This window comes from Phoca vitulina, unplaced genomic scaffold (assembly GCF_004348235.1).
Source record: "Phoca vitulina isolate PV1807 unplaced genomic scaffold, GSC_HSeal_1.0 scaffold2, whole genome shotgun sequence".
NCBI lineage: Eukaryota > Metazoa > Chordata > Mammalia > Carnivora > Phocidae > Phoca > Phoca vitulina.
In genome coordinates, this window is record NW_022589705.1 from 30,334,221 (window position 1) to 30,358,864 (window position 24,644).

The following is a 24,644-nucleotide window of genomic DNA, read 5'->3' on the forward strand; positions in this document are numbered from 1 at the left end:
TTTAAGATAAGGCACAGTTACTTTTTACAGGTGATGAAGCAGAAAAATGTAGTATTTCATCTTGTGATAAAACTTTTAGAAAAAATGTATAAATAGCTGCCAATAGCCCACAGAGCCAAGTAAGAACTCATTTAAAATACTAATACCAAACTGAATCTTACAAAATATGCCTACCGGGGCACCTGGGTGGCTCAGTCGTTAAGCGTCTGCCTTCGGCTCAGGTCATGATCCCAGGGTCCTGGAATCGAGCCCCACATCGGGCTCCCTGCTCTGCAGGAAGCCTGCTTCTCTCTCTCCCGCTCCCCCTGCTTGTGTTCCCTCTCTCGCTGTGTCTCTCTCTGTCAAATAAATAAATAAAAATCTTAAAAAAAAAATAAAATATGCCTACCAATTGAAGATCCCTAATCCTCTTATATTTATTTTTGAATTTTTATTCAAAATATAGGAAACATTTTTCTTTTAATGATTCCCCCAAAAGATGAATCAATGAAGTGAATAAGTAAAAAGCAACTGCCTTTATTCATCACATTAACTGCTCCAAGCCTTGAGTCCTCTCCTTCAATTACTGCTTAGCTTTTATAAGGCTTGTAGCTGCTAAGGATTCAAATGTAAATAAGGTATTCTTTCTTGAGATTCCAGTGTGCAGAGCAAGAAATTTTAAACAAGTGAATGAATGAAAGGTAAATACCAGTTCCCCTGTGAGTGGGGTAGCTATTGGAACCAAACAAATCAGTAGATGATAGTACTATTGATTGCAGTGATTTATCTAGATCATATTCTTCTTCACTCTTAGGTTTGGTTTTTCATTTGATTTTTTGTATCCATCTATTTTTAATTCTTCTTTAATTCTTTAAGACTTCAGATAGCTCAAAATACTGTTATGTCTTACCAACAGATGTTTCATATTTCAGCATTCAAGTAGATCATCTTAGATATCTGTAGGTTAATTAGCAGTTCCATTTGTACATGAGTTGTTGGTATTTCAAAAATATGAGCATGCATTTCTTTGGTCTATATCCTAAATACTTGTTTTTGTAGTGTATAGAACCTTCAGACAAAAATAGATGTATTTTTACAGACACTTTCAAAGTGTCATTTTAGAAATACAAGTAATTTTCAACTTATAATTTCTTCACATCTACTTAAAGTATTGAAAATTCTTGACCAAATGTATTGTAAAATACAGGTTTATAAAAATAAATTACAAAGAGGTAAAATATCTCTGAAAAACGCTTAAGATCTTAAATATAACATTTGATTTTGTATAAATATAAAATGAAGTCAGGGAGACACATTACCATATATTAGAGTTGTGAAAACACAGCCTTAATGATTGCTAAAGCACTAATTTATTACTTAAAATGGAACAGTTCTGAAGAAATTCATGCGTATTCCTGTTTAAAAAATGACACCGCTAAGTTTGAGTGAAAACAGTTGTTTAGTAAAACTTAGAAGTATCTGTCTATTTGTTACCACCAAAGAGTATCCTAGATTGAGCTGGGAAGTAGGAATAAATTAATTTAATTTTGTAAGGTCTACTTTCAAAAGAATAACTTAATCTTTTTGTAGCTATTGTTGCCAAATACTTTGAAAAGTATATGAAATTTCTATTCTAGGCATACATAACATACATTTCCTATTGGGTAGATATAATGAAACTAAGGACCAGAGTTAACCGTAGTTTTTATATTTATTTTCTAGTTTGACTGGATTAAGATACTATAATACTTCAAGAAATAGATTAATAAAAATTTCTACATTCTTGTGGTTATGTAGAAAATAACAGGCCTTTTGGAAAGTATGGAATTGGCAATTGTTGAATGCTTGGGCAATGCAATTTTGATACTTTTTGAATTAGTATCACAAATGAGTAGCAGTTATAATTTCTATTTTGTCTGTAAAATATAATTCTTTATACATGTTTAGGATTTTTATTTTATAGAGTAATGACAGAAAAAAGAACCTACTGAGATAAGTTTAATAACTAAAATATTTCCTAGCTTTCAGCTTATGAAGAAAAGTTGTTGTGGAAGCCACCTATAAATCCATTTACCAAATTTATGGAGAAGCCTTCAATTGATGGAAGTCATTCAGAGAAACTATGTTCTCATTTTACAAGTACACCAGAGGACGAACATTTACCACAGGCTGCCAGTGAAAGTCATCTCAGCTGGTATTCTCAATAATAGCAGGGGATATCTAATTTTCTGATTTCAACATTTCATGTTTTGTCCATACTGTAAATTATTTGAATCAAATACAGCATTCTTTCAAGAGTATCTTCTTCAAATCTAGCAATTCATATATTTATTTCCCCTGATTACAAATCAGTACTCATTTAGCAGAATTGGGCTAGGTTTTTGAAATCTTAATGAAAGCAAATAAAAATGAAAGCCTTATCTATTGAGAATTATTAAAGTATTAAGCCTTATAGCTAAGATAAATGAAAATAGAAGTACTATGGAATGTTGGAAATGTAGTTGATGAGTACTAATTCACTGTCATTTGGAACATTGCTATATAACAAATACCTGTCATATTTTGCTATCTCCTTTAGAATAAGGAATACACGGGGTGCCTGAGTGGTTCAGTTGGTTGAGTGTTCAGCTCTTGATTTCGGTCAGGTCATGATCTCACGGTCTGGAATTGAGCCCCGCGTTGGGCTCCATGCTCAGTGGGGAGTCTGCTTGAGATTTTCTCTTTCCCTCTCCCTTTGCCCCTCCCCCCAAATAAATAAAATCTTAAAAAAAATAGGGAATACACTTGCTATTTATATGACTCATTGCTTACCAAGATGACACGTTTTTTTTTTTTAAGATTTTATTTATTTATTTGAGAGAAAGAACACAAGCAGGAGGAGCAGCAGGCTCCCTGCTGAGCAGGGAGCCTGATGCAGGGCTTGATCCCATGACCCCGGGACCATGGCCTGAGCTGAAGGTAGACAACCAACTGAGCCACCCATGGACCCCCCAAAATGACAGCCTCAAAACACCATTATTGTCACATTGATAGTATAGTCCAGTTTCTATTTAGCTTGTTGTAAATGACAGTGATATTTGGTCATATATAACCATTCTTGACTTTCTTCTGCCCATGGTTTTTAATAATGGACAACTGTCATTTATAGCCAACATCTTATACCCATCACGTTAAGCCAGCAGTAATTAAGAACACAGTCTACTTTCTGACATAGCCTCTAAGATCCCATCAGTTGTTGATGAGCCATTATATTGTTTTGTAAAGAAAGAAAAAAAGCTGCCTATTGAAGAAAGATACAATGCTTTCTTATGATTTATTTTATTTATAAATATTGAAAAAGCTCCTTCAAACTTAATTATACATAGATTTTTGACTTCAAGTAACTATGCTTTTAAAAAAATAAAAATAAAAAATAAAACATAAGTGAAATAAAGTAGGGTATTCTCAAAATTTTTTTATACTCAGTATCCAACTCTTAGTCACTTTTTGACTCAGAGTTGTCCTTGCTTTTAAGAGTATTGGTGATGTGGCATTTCTTAGGACGATCTTTAACTGAACTAAAATTTATTGGTGCTGGGCTCTTATAATATTCAGCAAGCCTATATTGGAGTCTTGCTTCTGGAATGTTGCTAAACATTCCTAGTTCACCAGCTCCTTCAACCCCTCTATGGCCGTCCATTCCTAGGGGTTAAAAAGTGCTACACCCCATCTCTGGGGCATTCTTGAAAGCATTTGACACTTTTAGTTCTGGGCATGTGCAGGAAAGAGCTCAGGACTGCTTCTTAACAAAGATTACAGGAAGCATCCTGATTTCAGGATGTAAAAATGTAACCAAAGAGATGTCTCTTACAGTGATACACAGTAGTGTCTAGGTAATCAAGAAGGCAAATATTAATAGTTTTGTTTTGAATGATGATAATGTATTATAAAGCCAAGTGTGAAGGATTTTTGCAATGTGGAGAGCTTTAGTTTTTTGTGTTCCATTTGTTTAGCTTATTTGTTCTTCTGGAGGAATTTTTTTGTGAAGAACAGCAAGTTTCAAGAAAGCATTTGGGAATAAGGTCTAGAAAGACAAATCTTTGGTTTGGAGTAGGGAGTAAAAAGGGAAGTAAAAAAGACATAAACACCTTCACACAAATCATTTTACAAACCAGAAAAGAGATGTTGAACAATTACAAGTAGCACAATGAAGCATTGCTGTTGGTGGTTTTTGTGTTTTACATATCTAAACGTTTTAAAAACTTTTTCTGTGTATATTAAGTATAGAAAAATAGGGGAGTATAGGAAAAATTTCATACATTTTCAGTGACCATTTACTGTTATATTTTGGAGAGCAATTTGTGGAACTGTAATATTTAGTTAACGCTGTGCTATATTTGCATAAAAAGTATAACTAGTTTATGTGACAGATTTAACTTAAATTTTATTTGTGCGTATCTAATTAGTCTAAAACAGGACATCCTAAATGAAAAGACTGACCTGGAAGCAACATTTAAGGAAGCTGAGTTGGCAACCTGTTCTGTAGAATTATTTTTGCCATTATTTAAGGATACCGTTGAAGAGATTAGTTTTGAAAATGTGAGTACCTGACTTATGAACATCTAATAAAATAGACAGCTAGCATAGTACTCAGAATTCATTAACTGCAGTCTTATATCTTAACACAGTTATGCTCACATCCTGGTATTTGATATTAAAAATTGCAGGTTTATCAGTCTCCTATGTCATTAGGGGCAATTCTTTTCTTCAGAGATAATCTCAGGCATGCACTTGTTAAGAGGCTAACCTTGGTGCTTAACTTATCCAAAATTGAACTAGAGAGTCAACTATTTCAAGAGTGAATTTAAACAAATATTCTAAGAGATGAAATATATCTATTTTCTATAGTTTTGTATAGAATAGAAGCCTGTATTCTAAAATTTCAGTGTACTGAAGTTTGAGTTAGAGACAAAAATAGATTGTATTCTATTAGTTTCATTAAAATAAATGCCTGAAACACTTCGGGGCTTAAGCCCTTATTTTGATTTCATTACTTTAATGTACAATGTACTTTATTTATTTATTTATTTATTTATTTTAAAGATTTTATTTATTTGACAGAGAGAGAAAGACAGCTAGAGAGGAAACACAAGCAGGGCGAGTGGGAGAGGGAGAAGCAGGCTCCTGGCTGAGCAGGGAGCCCGATGCGGGGCTTGATCCCAGGACCCTGGGATCACGACCTGAGCCGAAGGCAGACGCTTAATGACTGAGCCACCTAGGCGCCCCTGTGCAATGTACTTTAATGTACTATTAATAAGCTTGGCAAAATTTACTCTTACTATATGCAAAAATGATTTTGTTACTAGGATAAAGTATTCTTTGATAATAGCAATGTTGTATTTTAGAGTGTCTTAATGCTGTATCTTTTTAGATTTTTTTTTTTAATGCTGTATCTTAAAATGGGTATGTGGTTCTTATATTTTGTCAGGCTAATCTTTTTGCATCCAATTTGAAGAAGATTTCTAAACAGAAGGAAATATTAACAAAAGAATTAGACACTTTTAAACGTGTAAAACAAGCTTTAGAACATCTTAGAAAGACAGAATACCAACAAGTAAGGACCCCTAAGCACTAATTTAATAGATATATTTCTCACCTGAAGGATTCGCTATTTCTGAAACTGTATAAATTGAATTATTGGTATATTTGAAATGGAAATAATTCTTGAATTTTCGTTTGAAATGTCAATCATGAAACTAACCCTTACTCTTAACGTTTCACAAATAGTTCTACATGAAAGCAGCATGTTTTTATAGAAAATATATTTGTATTTTCTATCTCAGAATTTTTCATTGTTATATTTCATTTCAGCTGATGAAAATAAAATTTTCTTAGAATTTAAGCTCCATTGTACCATTGTATTCATACATTCATTTATTTTTGGGGTTAGCAGTTTGTTGAGATAATTCACATACCATACAATTCACCCATTTAAAGTGCACACTTCAGTGATTTTGAGTGTATTTGCAGAACTGTGCAGCAATCCCCACAGTCAATGTTAGAGCATTTTCATCACCACAAAAAGAACCCCCCCCCCCCAGGTCCTTTAGAAGTTCACCTACCTTCCAACCCCGCCCACCCCTCCTTACCCTATTATCTCCTTTCTGTTTTTATGAATTTGCTCATTCTGGAAATTTCATGTAAATAGATTCATATAAAATGTGGTTCTTCATAACCGCCTTTCATTTAGCATAGTGCCTTCAAGGTCAAATATGTTGTAGCACATGTCAGTGCTTCATTCCTCTTTATTGCTGAATAATAGTTCATTGTATGGCTATTCCATTTTTATTTGTCCATTCCTCAGTTGATGGATATTTAGGTTGCTTCAGTTTTTGGCTGTTATGCATAAAGGTGCTGTGAACAAGTTGTTTATATCCAAGAGAAATGAAAATATATGTATGCCAAGCAATTCCACTGTGTCCTTCTACAGAGTCCCAAGAGTGGGCTTCATGCAGTCCATGAAATTGTGTGTGCAATTTTGCATTAGATGTACATGGCACAAATACTTTTGGGTGAAAGGAATTCATAGCTTTTCACATTCCCAAGCAGGAGTGTGACCCTCAAAATGAATAAACATTTTTCTATGTTCTCATTTAAAATATCTACATAGAATTCTTTTACTAATGTGCTGTGATTCTTTAAAAATAATCTTATTTGCTAAAATTAAGGTGGTTTATATTTTTTACCTATTTATAAGCAGCACGGTGAGCTTCCTTTGTATACAAGATTTTTGTGGTTTTTGTGTCATTGGCTTGTGTTGTCTGAGGTGTTATTTAGAAATTAGTATATAATCTCATAAACTGTGGACAAAAGATGATTTGGAACACTTAGGCAAAAATCCATCTGATGACCTTTTTAAAAATCTGAACTGTGCATAATAGTTGTCCGTATTAATTTCTTAAGTGATGCTTATTCCTCTTCCTACTTTTATATGTAGAGAACTATGTTTGTCAATACTGATTTATAATATCTTTTTTTCATAGGTAGGGGACAGTTTATCCAGCATGTTAGAGAAGCTAACTGATAATGAAAGTGAAAATACTGTAAGTCTTTTTATACTTTGTGTCTACTCTGACATTTTTTATTTATATGCTGCTTGGTTTTATAAAATTAGCCAACATTATCCAAATTGTGATATTTCTAACTCTTACATTATATTTGCTGAAGAATCTTAAGAAGAAGGTACTTGAAAAGGAGACCTATATTCAAGAACTTTCTTGTTTGTTTCAGAATGAAAAGGTAAGCAAATTTTGAGCTTAATCCATCATATTTTCTTAATATTGACTCCCTCTTTTCCTTCTTTCCATCCTGGCCCCCATATCCTCAGAAATAGACACAGAAGTGTTTTTACATTATTTGGATATTTTACAAGTTTTTTTAGTTTCTTTTTAAAAGATTTTTATGGTCTTTAAGTCAGGGTAATTGCATAAATCACTATATATTAGGAACTATGAATAAATTTGTATTTCAATTTTAGTATAAATTAAGGAATTTTAGTGTTTATAGGAGCATTTTAGATATAATTTACTTAGGATAGGTAAGAATTTTTAAAAGGAGATTATCAGGAGCCATTAAATAAAAAGGGGGAGGGGAAAATAGCCCCATAGTTTTATGTACAATTTATAATGGGGGGGGTCATGGTTAATGTAAAGTGGTGCTTTGCTTTTTATCAACTTTTTAGATCATGTCTAAATATGGATAAAGTTAAAGATTGTGGAGAAATATATCAAATAACACATTTTTTTTGTTTTCTATGTTACAGGCAAATGCTTTGAAAGCAAACCGTTTTTCACAATCAGTAAAAGTAGTACATGAACGACTACAGTTCCAAATTCATAAAAAGGAAGCAGAGAATGATAAATTAAAAGAATACATAAAGGTTATAAATATTCAGTCATTTTTATAGTTTAAGTGATAAAATTAATGAACAACTATAAAGCCCTTCCTTAGTTCTGGAATTTGGTGGTTTTGGAAGAATTCAATTTAAGTGTTGCCATGGGAAATACGTATCTGAGGCAGATCTTAAGATTTCTGGCCCATCTAAAGATTTGGTTCTAAATCCCAAGATAGAAATGCTCTCTCTCTTTAATACCAGTCCAGGAAGGATTTATAGAGCTTGAATTAAAAAAAAAAAATATCTTTCCCATTATATAGTTAATTTATGTTTATTGTGGAAAATTTGTAAAATACAAAGGAAAAAATTAAAATAATTTAAAAATACTGAAATCATTATTAATATTTTGGGATATAGTATTCCTGTCTATTTTGTACATCTACACATAAATACATACTCACATTTAGTAGGCAGTCAGTATAGCTTATTATTTTTTGTGTTTGTCATGAATGGTAACAACCCTAAAATCAGTTACTTAGCTTTGGTGTTTAGAAAACTGAGTAACATTCTTGTCATGCAGTTTTTTTTAGCAGTGTCATTAAGGGGAATATTTTGGTTTAAACTCAGTGGTTTTAATACTCTTCTGGAAGCCTCATAGGCACTTTGAAATAAGAACTTGAGGTCGCTATGACATGACACAAGCTAACTGGATCTATTGTCATTATTTTTGCCAAAGGAAAAGAAGCAGTGTTCTCACTTGGAGAAGAGAAGTGTACAATGATAACCCCCCTGGAGTGTGAGGACCTCGGTGTTAAATTTCTCTTTGCTTTTGCACTCCTGAATCATGGCAGATGTTTGCACCTGTGGCATGTTTCAAGACTGCGCTTGGGGTGTTTGGTTTTTGTTTTTCTTCAAGGATGAAAAGCTTTTGCCCAGTGAGGGGACATTAAGCAGGCTTATGCGGAATGTAAATTTTATCCTTTGTCCTCCTACCTGTGCTTTTTAAGCAGTTTCCCCCATTGGTTCCCTGTGTCGTTTGCATGGGAGTCCTAGGGCATTACAGATGAACTAGAGTTGATATTGCATTAGCCTGTCATGGTAAATTCAATAGAATACACGTGATTTAACACCTCAGATAATCATCTATCACAATTTACCTTACACAAGTTTTATTTATGTCCTCAAATAGCATTTGGGAAATTTTTGAAAACATTTTCTTCAATTTAAATATGAAATATTAAGTGATATTTTAAAGTTAATTTTAACAATTTTCATATGATAATTTAGAGAATATAAGACTAAAATCTTAAGATTTTGCCATGACATTCTTCTAATACTTTAAATTCCTTTACAAAAACCCTACTGTTTAGAAATAATTACAAGAAGTTGCATTAGGTTACTGATTTTTCTACCCTCCCTGTAACATACAATTTTGGAATTTAAGGCATTAAGTTATTGGGGGAGGGCGGTCAGAATTTAGTTCTTCGATTTAGGTTTCACAAGGTTCTTTTTGGAGTACAAAGATAATGAACTCAGTTTGGCAACATAAATCTCATTTAATATTTTAGTTTTGACTCCAGTGAGTCAATTCATTTTAATAGGTCTTGAAAAATTTACGTTTTAGTTCTCTGAGAAGTATTCCAAAGATACTTTAACCCATTTTTCTTTCAAGATCTTTATAATATAGCAGTTAGGAATAAATATTTTCACAATTTAGAAGAAACAGAGTAATTATCTTTAAAATATGCAGCATGTAGAGCTCCTTGGAAATAAGGAAAGGCAAATAGTTGACTTTAAATGTATGTCCATTCGTTTGGCAAAAGACTGCGAAGAGTCATTTATTTTGAAACCATAAAAATAATTTGATAGTTTAGTATACTTCCTAATAGTGCTCAAATGTGGGATAGGATAAATCTAGTGAGGAAGTCCTGACTGGAATCTTGTTCCAAAGGATTTATTTCACCTTGGTGTTTAAAATGCTTTATGACAGTGTAGCAATTATTCATGGTGTGCTGATGACACCCTGTGGTCTCCTAGAGGAATGGCAGCTGTACTTCCCGTGGAGTCTGTTCTCTTCAGTGGACTTGTACTGCTCTTACTCGTACTTGTTTTCCCCCAACAACTTATTAAAACATTTCATGGGATTTTTTTAGTTTAAGTAGACTTCTAGAGACTATTTAACAGTATTTTTTTTTTAAGATTTTATTTATTTGTCAGAGAGAGAGCACGAGCAGGAGGAGCAGTAGGGAGAGGGAGAAGCAGACTCCCCGCGGAATAGGGAGCCTGATGCGGGACTCGATCCCAGGACCCTGGGATAATGACCTGAGCCGAAGGCAGACGCTTAATGACTGAGCCACCCAGGTGCCCCTGTTTAACAGTATTTTGCTGCTTGTCTTAATCTACCGAGTGCACTTTTCAAAGAGGGCTAGTCTTTAAATCTTATTTAATATGTACTTCTTAATCTAAATTCTAGTGGAAGTTAAGAAGCATAGTTTTTATTGATCATGGAGTTAAATAGAAAACCCAATCTTTTACTTTGACTCCTTTGATTTTTTTCATTAAAATGATTGTCTAAGAAATGTTAAACTAAAACCTAAATTCTGTAATATTTTTTTTTTCAGTATTATACAACTTTCAAAAAATGTAAAAGCATTAAAGCCTTAGGTCTCTAAATTCTTAGATATTTAGTAGTCAAATACTTTAAATACAAAGTCTTAAAATAATTTGAAATAAAAGCATGAGAGTTATCACACTAAATCATATCCATCATCCACCCAGCCTATTATTCTGTCTCTAGTTATGTAAGGAAACAGTCATGCCCAATTAACACCATCAAATTCAATGGATAGAAACATGCCCCTCAAACATCTTTTCACCCTTACTGTTGTGGATCTGATAGTTATTCATTCATCTAAACCTCTTCAGTCTTGGAATAGTAACTTCCATAAGGTTACTACTCATTGGATAAAGCAGTACTTTTATTCCCCTTGATGTAACTCTTTTAAATGTCAAGGCATGCCCCTTAATTCTAGTAAATTAAAATTTGCAAAATAAGTCTATCTCAACTACATTTTTTGTGATCTATAGATTTTGATCTTATGTCCTTTAAGCCTTTATCATTTCAACTGAAAAGCCCTGACATATGTAGGGAGCTACTGATTCCTTTGAGCTTTGTGTAATTTGTTTGAATTGTCTCCAGCTCAATTACGGTTTTTTGATTTTCAGTAACTAGTACTATGTATAATATTCTAGATGTGAAATTTTAACAAGTTCTAGTTAATTACAAAAGTTTAAAAAATGTACTGTAATCACCAATATTAGTATCTTTAATAAGAGTAGGATTAGTTTTATGTAGGCTTATATATTTTAAATTTGCATTCTATAATGTTACAAATAAACATTGGTGAAACCATCTTTCTTTACTGTTTTGCTTTTTATTAATCCTATGATTAATCCTTTTGATAAAATCTATGGAAGATTATTTACATATTTTTACAATGTTGACATAAACATTGGAGTTCTAAAATAATTTAGGTACTACTAATATTTTTTTAGAGCTTAGAAACCAAGATAACTGAATGGAACTTACAACTGAGAAAGAATAAGCACGAAGCTGTAGCAATGAAAGAATCAAGCAAGCAAAAAACTATAGCTCTAAAAAAGGCATCTAAAATTTACAGACAAAGGCTTAAACACTTTACTGGAGACATGGAAAGCCTTACCTCCCAAATTAGAGATCAGGTAAGTTTATACATTCTTCCTTAACTGTCCTATGCCCTTAGGTTATGTAGTTAATGTCATATTGCTTAATATAATAATCTTCTCAGTGCTACTGATACTAGGAAAACCTCACTCACACTCTTTTGCTTTAGTCTGTTTTGAAAGGTTATAGAAAATGTCACATTTGCATATTGAATTATATCAGTATTTCCTTGGGAACTTTATTAAAGGATATATTAAAAGTGTCCCAATGCATCTATGGCAAGCTAAGGGTAGCACTTCATACATATTCCCCCTTGGAAATGGACAGTGTACATTAGCATATTAAAGGCCCTGAGTAGGCAAAGTAAAACACCATAATGAAGAGTTTTGAACTCAGAGTTTCTCACCACTTATTTAACCACAGAACTCTTGTTTTACCCACAAAACAGCTCTTGGAACTGGTTCTAAGGAACACCAGTTTGGGAAATGCTGATTTATGTTATTAGACCATATGACTGTATTCAGTAATTCACTTCATTTGAACTTTGTAATGCACTTAAAGCCATTCACTGACGTAAACACACCATGTGAAAGTTATCTTTGGGTGTAGTACAAAGTTGAAAACTGGACTTAGTGCTTTGTTGTTTTTGATGAATTATTGTATTTATTCAATTAGCAATTGATAAAGTATTTACTCTTTTTAATGTCTCATGGGTATTCCACCTCTTAAGAACTGATGTTAAGGCTTATAGAATTATTAGAAGCTTTTAGAAATGAAAGTGGACTTGCATAAACTTTCTTGTGTAAACAAAACAACTTGATATTTTATAAGCTCGGGTGTTAACACTTAAAGACGAACGACATTCAGAAGAATCTAACTGGACAAAAAGAATTAAGGACTAAGTTCAAAATCTAGAAGGTCATTAGACTGAGTTGAATGCCTGAAAATATTCTTGAGTGGTGAAAGCTAATCAAGTCATTAACATTCTCGGGATTTTCCTGTGTAGATAGCATCATGTCACGCATACCCCAGATCATGGTATAGGAAGGCTCTTCTGCTTGTTCATCTTGTGACTTTGGCTGAGGTATTTAACCTCTCTAAGATTCTGTTTCCTCATCTATAAAATAGGAGATAATAATATTCCTATTTCATATGATTGTAGAGAGGACTAAATGAGGAAATATATATCAAAACACAGTGCCTGGTCATCCTACAATTTTGCCATATTGGCCTCCTTTCTATTCCTCTAATGAGTAGAGTTTTATTGTTTGCTGTTATCTCTGGCTGTAATGTTCTTCTTGGATTCACAATAGCTGGTTCTTTTTTGATCATTCAGGTATCTTTTTAATTGTCATCTCTTCAGAGGGGCCTTCCTTGACCACTCCTTTTGAAGTAGTCCCACAACAGTCATATCATATCTTGAATTCCCTTCATAGCATTTATTTTATAGATAAAATTTCCGAGTATCTTTACATTATAGTATATTGCCTAACTTACACTTTATATATATATATATATATATATATATCCCAACTTATATACTTCATTGTGCAAATTAAAATTCATTTTACATAAAATATGAAAACAGAATACTAGGCTTTATTCAATGTATCAACAACATTACTGTAAAAAAGTATAAGCCAAAAAAGTCTTGCATATAGTAGATGCTAAATAAATGCTTGTTCTGTGACTGGATGAATGATAGAAGGAAAGAAAGAAGCCCCCAATAAATACTGTCTGCTATCATTATTACTTCTGGGTCTTCTGATTAATAATTATTGTTATTGTCCTCCCAGTGAGTTTGTCGTCCTGTAGAATGTAGACAAGGGACACAATGACTATAGCTCACTCGGTGGGTTTGTAAAGAGTAAATTCATTTGACAGTTATTTATTGAGCATCTTCTGTATGCCAGGCACTTTCAAGGCCCTAGCAATGAACAAAACAGACAAAAATCTCTACCTCGGGGAGCTCACATTCAAAGTCGACAAGCCACTACTATAGTTTTCATGTCTTTGTTGACAGTAACAATGTTTGAAGTTGAATGTCTACAAAACAGCTTGACATCATTATAGGAACAATAAATAAGGCTGCATTATTAAATGCTATGGAATTATGGAATTGCAGATAGCTTCTATATATATCAAAAGAGGGCTTCCTTCTCCTCTGATGCTTATGTGGTTGTTATCATCTTCTATATATAGAATGCAAAATGAAAAGCTCAAGAAATAGGAAGGAAGTTATCTTCATTAATTATGAAACATTTGAAAATAGTTCTATCAACATCCTTAAAATGTAGTGTTGGAACTGCCACAATGCGCGTTAAAACAATACTACTATAAAGATACTATCAACATTTACTTTAAAAGTTTCCTATATTCAGAGTTGTACACTAAAATTTTCCATATCGAAAATTCCATCCTTTATAGGATGTTTCCTTGTTTATATTGTATTTGTGTTTAGAGCCCTGCACGAAACCAAAGTGTTATTCAATTATAAGATGAGTACTTGATGTATTTTTTAGGAAGCCAAGCTGTCTGAAACAATTTCAGCTTCCAATGCCTGGAAAAGTCATTATGAGAAAATTCTAATAGAAAAAACTGAATTGGAAGTTCAGATTGAAACAATGCAAAAGTAAGAAAAAAATTTAGAATCTTTGTACGGGTTAATAAGAAGTATTTTCAGTTCCTTCCTCTTTAAGCAGTTTGCATTTTGGTTCTTCTGGATTACATGTGGTGAAGGTTGTCCATATGATTCGATATTTTTGCTATTTATAATTTTAAAGACTTTTCTTATTCTATTCTAAAAATACAATAAAATGATTACCCACTAAAAAGTGCATTGGTGTTCACATTTTGAATTTTGTAGGTTAGTATTTGGAATTGGGTATGTGTCATCTATTATTTGCAGTTAAATGTTAACACTACTTTGTCTTAAAATGGAAGTGATAGTTCTCTACCAAACAAGAATGTGTAAGTAAGAATATATAACAGAGCTTGCAATAACAGCACAAATGCTTTCAAAATCCTAAAAATTACTGTTCCTTAAAGTGCCTTAATTGCATAACAAAGAAAATCAATGAGTAAAAATGCTTATCTTTTATGCTTTGAAATTTATTACTGATAAACTAATAGTAATGAACCCTGCACATTTGTTTTTAAATGTTTTATTTTCTGTATATTCTCTTCAATTTTATCATTGTAAACTAGCATGTATAATTCGCTTCTAGAGGTGAGTTATTGCCTCACTTGATCCTTTTATTTAACCTTGGCCTTGAGATTGTGTGTATGTATGTGCATGTGTGTGAATGAGAGACAGATGGCCACTGAGATAATAGTTCAGATATTTTACTGAATAGCAAAGGGAATGGTGTGCAATTTTTCATTGGCATCCTCAGTGAGTAAATATTGCTAATCAAGGTTTTGCAGGTAGTAGCCTGGCAGATAACTGCTTCCTGTTCACTTTGTTCTAGTGACTTGTACTAACTTTAAAACCATGTACCCTAGCAACATCATTTCAGAAACACACTTAAAAAGTATTATTTGAATGAAAATTTTTATGACTTTTATAAAATATATCATTTATCTCATAAAGGCAAGTTGCAAATCTTTTGGAAGACCTGAAGAAAGTGGAAGACCTTGGAAAAAATTCATGTGAAGAAATTCTTAGGAAACTTCACTCAATTGAATATGAAAATGAAACTCTGAATCTTGAGAATACAAAATTAAAGGTAATGTGTGTCCTGGGGCGATGGCTGGCTCAGTTGGTGGAGCATGCAGCTCTTGATCTCGGGGTTGTGAGTTTGAGCTCCATATTGGGTGTAGAGATTACTTAAAAATAAAATCTTTTTTTTTTTTTTTAAAAAGGTAATGTGTGTTCGTGTGTGTATGTGAGTATATTGTCCAATGACAACTTAGTAGAAGTAGCTGGAATGGTTGCATGATTAGGATAGTGCTCTTGTGTCATTTTGACCTTTATGTTTGTAAGGGTATTAGAAGATCATTATAATATGCAACTTCTAAAGCTACATATATATCCATGTTTATATATCTATATATACATATATAGACACACATATTTGTATATAGATTTTTAAGTGTTTATAGTTGTATATACACAGATATATGTTAAAGTTGTTTTCAATATTAATATTGAGCAATATTAAATAAGATTTATGAGGTTGAATAACTGTCTCGACTTCTAAAAACTTTATTTGTTCTTCAGTTTTAGCTGTTGAATCATCCAAAATTACATTAACTTTAATGCGTAAGATTTTTTTCTAGGTGTCATGGTTACGATAGGATATAACCTCAGGCCTGGTCTGTTTGAAACCAGAAAGTATGTTCCTGGCTGCTTCATAACCAGAAAGAATTTTCCAACTTAATCAAATCCAAGGGGTGATTGGTTTGTATGTGTACCAGAGAAAAAAATGGGGAAGAAGTTTTTATACTTTCTGAGAAGAAAAAAATTGAGTTCTCAATTAGAGATACAAGTAACCAGATGAGACTTGATTAAAGATGACCGCATCGGGGCGCCTGGGTGGCCCAGTCAGTTAGGCATCTGCCTTCAGCTCAGGTCATGATTCTGGGGTCCTGGGATGGAGCCCTGCATCAGACTCCCTGCTCAGCGGGGAGTCTGCTTCTCCTTCTCACTCTCCCTCTGTGTCTCCCTCTCTCTTTCTCTCTCTCAAATAAGTAAAATCTTAAAAAAAAAAAAAAAAGATGACAGCATCATTTTCAGCTCTTTAATACTATTTTTGGAGGATCATAAATAGAACACAGAAAAGAATCTATGTAAAAAGGCCAGAGTTGGCAGTTCAAAGCAGATATGGCATCAGAGAACCAACCCTCTTTTTAGTTCTCTCTTCTGCCATTCCTAGGTTATGACCCTCATGATCCAAAATGGTTGCTGGAGATTGCCAGGGGGAAAAGATGAGTTATAGCCCACCCCCCTTTTTTTTTCATCTCCCCTTAGGGAGACTTCCTGTAAGTTCCATACCACTCTACTCTTCTACTTATTCAGGCACATGGCCCCAACTAAGTGCAAGGGAGACTAGGGAATGTAGTCTTCTAGTTATCCTGGGCTCTAGCCAAATATGAGTACTCATTATTTCCTGCAATTTGTTCATGTTTTCCTGTATCTCTTCCTGTAGTTTTACTATATTTACAGTTTGGAATCATTTTTCCTAGTACCTAAGACCTACCTTAGTTCAGCTCAAGTGCTACCTCCTCCCCAAAGTCTTTTCAATCGGGATGAGTCTCTCCTTATAATCTCCCATCTTTATATGCCCAGAATGCCCAGGGAAGATGTGACATACACTTAGCTCTCCATGAATATTTATTGGAAACAATTTTATTATGTTTATTTTCTTAATTTCCTTGATAACCTTCAGAGAGAAAGGATTAAAATAATATTTCATCAATTATAAATCTAATTTTTAATCAAATGGTAAGTAGAATTAATTTTAAATTACATAGGTATGAGAATCATTGGGTTAAAGTTTATATCTTATATTCTGTTAATAATTCGGAAACATGTATTTTTAATGTATTATTCTTTGGATTTTTGTTTAAGGAAAAAAACCTAGGTGTGTTTGGCATATGTTTCTGTAATGTAAAATTGCCTAGATGTATTTTGTTACTTTTAATGACTTTAGAATAATTTTAGATTTTAAAACATTTCAAATGAAAAAAGAATCTAGCTGATATTGGTTCCAAGACCCAGTGACCTCTTCTCTTGAAATTGCAAGGGTTTATTTGGATGGTTGTAAGTTCTATTTGTTCACTATAAAGAGCTGAAAAAAACCAGAAAAGCATAAAGGGAAAAATTTAAAAATCACTTGTAATCTCACAACTCAAAGAAACTAAAGTTACCATTTTAGCATATAGTTTTGGGGAGTTTGGACTAGTTCCAGTGTTTTGCTACTATAAATAAAAATGTGGGTAGTTTCTTTGAGTCTTTTTGCCTGTTTTCTTAGGATAAATTTCTAGGATTGTAATTATATGGTCAAAAGGAAGGCTCATTTTTGGTGTTATATATTTCCAAATTACCCATCATATGGGTCACTATATTTTTCCCAGTACTAGACAATTTTAAAACATATCTCTCCAGATTCGCTAGGTGATCTCATCTAGTGTTGGGCCTTTAATTACCGTCTGTATCCTGGGGGCTCTCAAATTTGTATCTCTAGCCTAGACCTTGCCCCTGAATTCCAGACATATCTTCTATTGCCTACTCAAAATCTCCACTTAGATATTTAACAGGTGTCTCAAAGTTAGCATGTTTAAAATAGAGCTCCTGTATTCCCCCAAATAGCTCATCCTACAGTTGTCCGCATCTCAGTTAACAACAATCATCCGACCTTTCATCTGGTGTCATCCTTGACTCCTTTCTCTCCCACCTGCTTCCAGTCTGTCAACAGATCTTCACATAGATGTAGGATTTGACCACCTCTCCCCAGCACCACTGCTGTTGTCTTGGTTTAAGCAACCATCATCTCATAGTTGCGGTGACTTCCTGACCCCCCTTTGCGTCCGCCCTCGCCGCTGCAGTCAGCTTTCAGTGCAGCATAGCGTAGTTCCCATACAAATGTAAGTCAGACCATGTCACTGCTCCACCCAAAACCCTCCAATCATATCTGGTTAATAAACACTTACAAAGCATTGTTCCATCTGGCTTTCCAGTACTTCTCTGACCTCATCTCCTTCCATTCTCCCCTTTGTTTTCTCCCTTCCTGCCACATTAGCCTTGCTGTTTTTCCCCTAACTGGCCAGGGCTTGTCCCACAGTTGCCTTTCTCTGTGGGAATTCTCTTCCCTCAAAGAGCCACACTTCCTTTCAGTGTTTGCTCAGAGGTCCCTTTCTCCGGAGGCCTCCCTGGCCCGTCCCCAACATGTCATTCCTATCCTGCTTTTGTGTATGATCTGTTTTACTTCATATTCTTGTTTTTTGTTCATCTATCCCCTTTGTGTCTGTCTATATGTGGAGTACATAAGCCCCATGAAGGAAGGGATTTTTTGGTTCTTTCATTCATTAATAAAGGAATATCCAGTGTCTAGAGCATTTTTCAATAACTAGTAAATGTTTTTTCATGTATTTTTCTATCATGTACATTTCTGTCTTTATGAATTACCTATTCATTATCCTTTATATGTCTTTTTTTCTAATTAATATGTAAGAACCCTGTACTAAGGGTATTAATCTTTTGTCATAATTTGTTACTCTCTTTTACATTTTATTTGCCTCTTAAATTTTTTGAGGGGGCAATGAAATTTAGAGAGATATATTTACACACAAGTATCGATACATTTTTTTTTTCTTTTATGGCTTCTGTTAAGTCTGTCACATTTCTGCGTATCTTATAAATAGAAGCACTGACTGCCTGCAATCCAGACTATCTTTTCAAGGATGTATAGTGAGCATCCTTGGAAGACAGCCGTGTTTTCTTACCAAAGGGTAGACGTGCTTACTGCCTGTTAGGAGAGATCTGGGTTCCCTAAACTCGGGGTTGCTCCTCTGCAGTGCATCCCACTGCGTGTGCAGGTGTCATCTGGCCCTCATTGTGTCGCTCTAGGGGAACCGGGGCTTGGGAGACAAATGCAAATCTGACATCTGGCTACCGCTCTTGCTGTAATCAAGTTTTGTGTCTCTGACCCAGGAGTCTCAACGTCTTCTGCTAATATGCGTGAAACTGTTCCAGGCTCACTTGTCAACTTGGAGGGTAAAATCCCAAACCCTTACAGTGCTTGATATCTTCTTCTGATTTTATGCTTAGTAGGGGTTTTGCTATCCTAAAATCAAAATTTTAGCTGTATCTTCTGTGAAAAATTTTAAAACTTTATTTTTAAAATATAAATAAATATAAAAAATAATGTTGGGTGGAGGCAAGTAGTTCATCTGTTTTTTCTTTCTAATAGTTAAACAGTTGTCTTATTACCATTATTTAGTGATCCATATTTTCCTCATTGATTTAAAAATTCAATCTTTATCATATACTAAATATAACTTTAGTGTATTTTTCTGTTTCTGTTCCATTGACCTCTATATTCTTATGTTGGTATCTTGAAATTTTTAGTTCTTTATACATCTTAATATCTAATACGTACTGAGATTCTCTACCTTAATATTCCTTTCAGAATTATATTAGTCTTTCCCATTTATTTTTCCGTATGAGTTTTAAAATTAATTTTGTCATGTTCCCCCTCCTCCCAACTATTATGCTTTTGGTTGAAATTGCATTTAAAGTGTTACCCATTTGGAAAAAACTGATATGTCAAATAGTATGAGTCTTCCCATCTAAGAACATGGTATTTTAAAAGTTTTAGAAAAATTTAAAAAATATATGTCTTACATACAAGTCTTATTATAGTTACTCATGAATCTTACTGACTTTTGAAAATACTTAAATTGAAGTGGTAATTATATGCAGTAACAGTGATTATTAACCTTTCAATAAATGAGTTATGTTTTTATAATCCTAGCACTGGAGTATAAATGAATTCTAATGATTTACAAAATCTATTTATATTTTCCTTGCTAGACTACACTTGATGCTTTGAAGGATGAGGTGGTTTCTGTTGAAAATGAACTTTTAGAATTGCAAGAAGTAGAAAAACAACAGAAGACCCTTATTGAAGTATATAAAACTCAGGTGATTATTGCACTGATTTTATTGTTAAATTTTGTAGGCAATTTAAAACACTGTACTTTTTTTATGATCTAAATAAGCAGAACTGAAGAAAGGTAGAGCTATTATTTTATGATAGAATATATGTCCCATATATTTCTTAAGGTCCCACATATTTTTATAAGTAGATGATTCTGCTGATTCCTGATTCAAACATTGACTGTGTATGTATTGGCTATTCCTAAAAGTAGATCTAAAGTTAATTATGTAGGTGTAATATAAATCTTATGAATAATATTGTTAAACTTAGTATATTGTCATCTTGGATATTTAATGGCATTGATTTAGAATAATAACTCCCTTCTAGGGTCATTAAAACGCAGTACTCCCTTTTTCCCAATAAATAAAATGAAATTCTGATTTGCTCACATGAAAGACCTGGATAAGAGTTGTGAAAATATATATGGAATAGAGCTGTGTTCAGTGGCAGTTTATAGAAAACCTTATGTTTTGGAAACTTTGTAGTATTCAAGAAAAACTTTACAAGATACAGGTCCTTAATGATGGTAACAAACTGGTCAATAAAGAGCTGGGTTTTACTGGAAAAGAGAGCATTTGCATTAAAGAATAATGAACTAAAGATAAAAGCTTAAGGAGGGCATCCTGTTGATAAGTAGGAAGGAAGTTCATCTGGATGGGTAAGATGGAAAAATGGAGTCAAGACATCTAGTTAGAATCCTGCAGTCATGTGGAACTTATCAGAGGTAGGATGGAGGTTGTGGTGGACTGTGGGCCTGTTACTGAGAATGTCAGCTGGGTCGTCCAGCTGGGTGTTTGGGTTTAATCCCTCAGCAAGAATAATGTGCATGTTCTAGGCTCTGGGCTTTGTATAAAGGCCTCAGATTTTTTTTTTTTTTTTTGAGCATTGTTTTAAGTGTAAAATAATTGGTATGGGAGCTAGTTTGGACCAGAGATTGATGTTTTTTTTTAAGAAAACAAAAATGTATTTTATTTTGTTATAATAAATGTGACTTTTCCCAAAACTGCATGTGGACATACATGTCAGCATATTTCAGTTACTCCTTAGTCTTCAGATTTTTTTTTTTTTTTGATTCTTTAAGGTGACCTTGACCTGCAAATAAAGATCTCTCTAATATTCAGGCTCAAGGGGAGAGTCTAGAAATATTGATGTGAAAAGACAGGTAAATCATAAAAGGATTGTGGATTGGAGCAACCTCAGAGCACTGAGCGATTTTTGTATTAAAGTAGGAATAACATTAGATAAAGATTTTGAGGGTGTTAATAGGGAAATAATGATTTGTTTAAAATTAAAAATTCAGATGTTTAGTTTTTTAATTTACTTTATGGTCTTAATAAAATATGTTACTCTAATAATATATTTTATTTTCAGATACAAAAATTGCAAGAAGCAGCTGAAATGGTGAAAAGCAGATGCGAAAATTTGCTACGTGAAAATAACCTAATTACAAAAAACAAAAATAAAAAATTAGAGAAGGTGAGTTTGATGTTTTAAGCAATAAATTAATATTTATGTTTTATACTTTATGAATATTATACATATTCTTTTATTGTGGTCATTTTCTCTAGTTTTGACCTAGGAATTATCTGTCTTAAATCTCTGTGAGAGTTTGTTTTCTAAGGACATAGTGTCTCCTCCAGGCTTGAAATGTTTGCTTGTATGAATGTTTTTTTACTTTTTCCTTAATATTTGGAAAATAGCATAAGTGTTTAATTTTTCTGATACAAGAGCAGACTCACATATCTCAAAAAAAAATGGTTATCACTTATCACGGGCTTCATCAGCCACAAATAGCAAATTTGAATATCTCTCCTTTTTAATCCCACTTATTTGTTTTGGGTACTAAATCTTTTGTGTCTAAAAAGTAAAGTAAAGTAAATATTCGCTGCTAGATGCTTTTTGGAAGAAAAATAATATTTAAAAAAGCAGCATGATTTCCCTTTTATCACCCCATTGCAACAGAATGAGGGGAAGGCCAGTGTTGGCAAGTTATGATGTTTTTGTGAATATTTTTAACTTTTTAAGTGAAACCACATCCCTCTTTGGGTCTTCTCATGTTGTTTTGGTAAGGAAGTAGTGAAAGTCGTAGGACACTGACTCCCGGCTGGAGAGGTCATGGGATGTTACCAGTTACTTCCAACTGAGTGTAATAAGGTGACTGTCTCTGGGTTGCCCCCACGTCTTGGGATTGAGAAGTCTGAGTGAGGCACAGTGTGAAGAAGAGGTCAGCCAGAGCAGGCATTCTGCTGGTTAAACAGAGATAAAGATAGCCCACCAAACATGCAACTTACTACTTTCTTAGAATTACTTTTCACCTATTTTTAGCAGCATGTCTAGCATTTCATGTGTCCTGGTCTCTGTCTCTCACGAGAGGTACCACCGCAAAGGTCTCCTCTTTTTGCTAGGCAACACTGTAAATAAAAGTCTATTAAAAAACCGGTTCAGGAGGCTGATGGGGCAGAAGCCTGTGATTTTCAGATACCGTGAGTCACAATGTCTTCTAACTGGTATTAAACCAGAAAAGTCATTTTTTAAGATGAAATTTTTCCTTTTCCTTTTCCACTGTCAAGTCTCCTGGTTTTCTCATGGGCTCTCAGATGTTTGGGGTCCCAAAGGTGTGCTTTGTTCTCGTTTTATCTTTTGTGATCAAGATTGCCAGATGTGCACGGTAGCTCTAGGTGTTCCCTGTCTCAGGGAAAGACTCTAGCTCTTGTGTTTTCCTCCCTGTAAACATCCTAAATGCCATATGTCTGGTTATTTTTTCTTAATTAACCGTGTAAGCATTTCTTATGGGTGCTTCTTGTCACATCTCCACAAAATTGTCACGGTGAGGCACTGCAGTGGCCAAAGGGGTGACTGTAGATAAAATTAGAGAGACTTGCTCCTAGTAATATTAATGATGAAACGACAGTCTACTGAGGACTGATGATATGAGCTATCTTGACATAATACACCATAAACCCCACCAATCTGGACTAAGATGAGTGCAGCAAGCCTATTCTAATTGAAATATCTGAGTTACAAGATTGACAAAGTGACAATTACTTTAGCTTGATGGCTGAACAGTAGCAAACGACCATACCAGCTTTACTAGTAATAACTATGCTTGAAGATAAATGACAGGATTCAGAAAGTTTGCTTTCCTAAGTAGGTTAAACATTCTCCCCTGTAGGCTGATAAAACTGTATGCATTGACTCAACAAACTTTTTAAAAAAATACTTTTAAAATTTTAACTCTAATGTCATTAACATACAGCATTGTATTACTCAGCAAACTTTTTGAAAACCAAAGTACGGCCCACTTTTGAGGTACGTGTTCTCTATAGCAGAGTCTCCCTTAATGTTTATTCATATTTATTTGGTTGAATCTTTTCGTTTAAAACCATTATACCTAAAATACTTACTATATTACGAGCATATCTAGTATTTAAGGTAGTAAAAACGTTAATGCTGAATGTGTGACTTTGCACTTATTTCCCTAATGCTACAACTCAGTTGAGAGGCCAGATGGAGTCTCATCTGCAGGAGTTAGAGCGCGTCCGCGATTCCTTGACGGCGGCGGAAGGGAGGCTTCACGAGTGTCAGGAGAGTCTGCAGCACTGCAAGGGGAAATGTGCAGACCAGGCGCACACCGTTAGCGAGCTGCAGGGCCAGGTGTCCGGCCGGCATTCCGCTTTCTACTAGATACGTGAAAGGAAACTTTGGAATGATTTCACCAGTTGAAGGCACTACTGTCAGGGGTTGATTTTTTTTTTTTTTTTTTAAACTCCCATCTCCATCAGTTTATCAGTTTCTTGCAGATGCTGTAATATTCTGCAAGCTATTCTTTTAGTATTTTATCATGAAAAATTGGTAACTAAAATTGCTCATTTTCGTTTATTTGTACAAATCTATATTTAGATATTGCAGAACATGGTAACAGCATGAGAGAAGGAGCAATGCTATATTTACATATATAGTTTTTGACATCAGGATAAGCTAAATTATTGTAATTTACCTTACAAAAATTACAATTTATTTTAATTAGAATTATGCATCGAATTCATTTGGATTCTTCTCAGTTATTTTTTTGCCAACATATACTTTTGTACTTCATCAAAACAGAGATCATGGGTGCCCAGTTAGTCACCACATAGCCACCTCCTAATTCAATGCCTAGCAGAGTAAGTGCTTAATAAATATTTCTTTAATTATGTTTTTTTCAAAGATGCATGTGCAAGGAGGTAGCAAGTGTTTTTGTTTATTTGCAAAACAATTTTAGGAACAATTCCCTGTCTGTCTTCCAAATGTAATCTGGATTTTAATTTTGAAATACATCCTATTTTTAAACATGCAAACAAAATTTTGCTAAATTTAAATTTCTGAGAAGAGATTTTTCTAGGAAAATGCCAAATCTGTATAGATAACCTAAATTATTAATTAAATT

General features: G+C 33.7%; 1 protein-coding gene across 2 annotated transcripts in view; it reads left to right on the top strand.

Moving 5' to 3' along the window:
• The window catches only part of ODF2L (outer dense fiber of sperm tails 2 like), a 47,661-nt gene that overhangs the window by 10,768 nt on the left and 12,249 nt on the right, over positions 1–24,644 (top strand). Inside the window, exons 3-15 of one of the 2 annotated variants that reach the window (XM_032424667.1) lie at positions 2,001–2,173; positions 4,425–4,557; positions 5,447–5,572; positions 7,002–7,061; positions 7,186–7,257; positions 7,781–7,897; positions 11,408–11,593; positions 14,078–14,187; positions 15,148–15,283; positions 19,210–19,272; positions 20,092–20,202; positions 21,590–21,694; positions 23,714–23,872. In XM_032424667.1, coding sequence (XP_032280558.1) covers positions 2,061–2,173; positions 4,425–4,557; positions 5,447–5,572; positions 7,002–7,061; positions 7,186–7,257; positions 7,781–7,897; positions 11,408–11,593; positions 14,078–14,187; positions 15,148–15,283; positions 19,210–19,272; positions 20,092–20,202; positions 21,590–21,694; positions 23,714–23,872 — 1,491 coding nt within the window. In that variant the 5' untranslated portion in view covers positions 2,001–2,060. The remainder of the gene's footprint in view (positions 1–2,000; positions 2,174–4,424; positions 4,558–5,446; positions 5,573–7,001; positions 7,062–7,185; positions 7,258–7,780; positions 7,898–11,407; positions 11,594–14,077; positions 14,188–15,147; positions 15,284–19,209; positions 19,273–20,091; positions 20,203–21,589; positions 21,695–23,713; positions 23,873–24,644) is intronic. The other variant, XM_032424676.1, reaches the window with a different exon arrangement.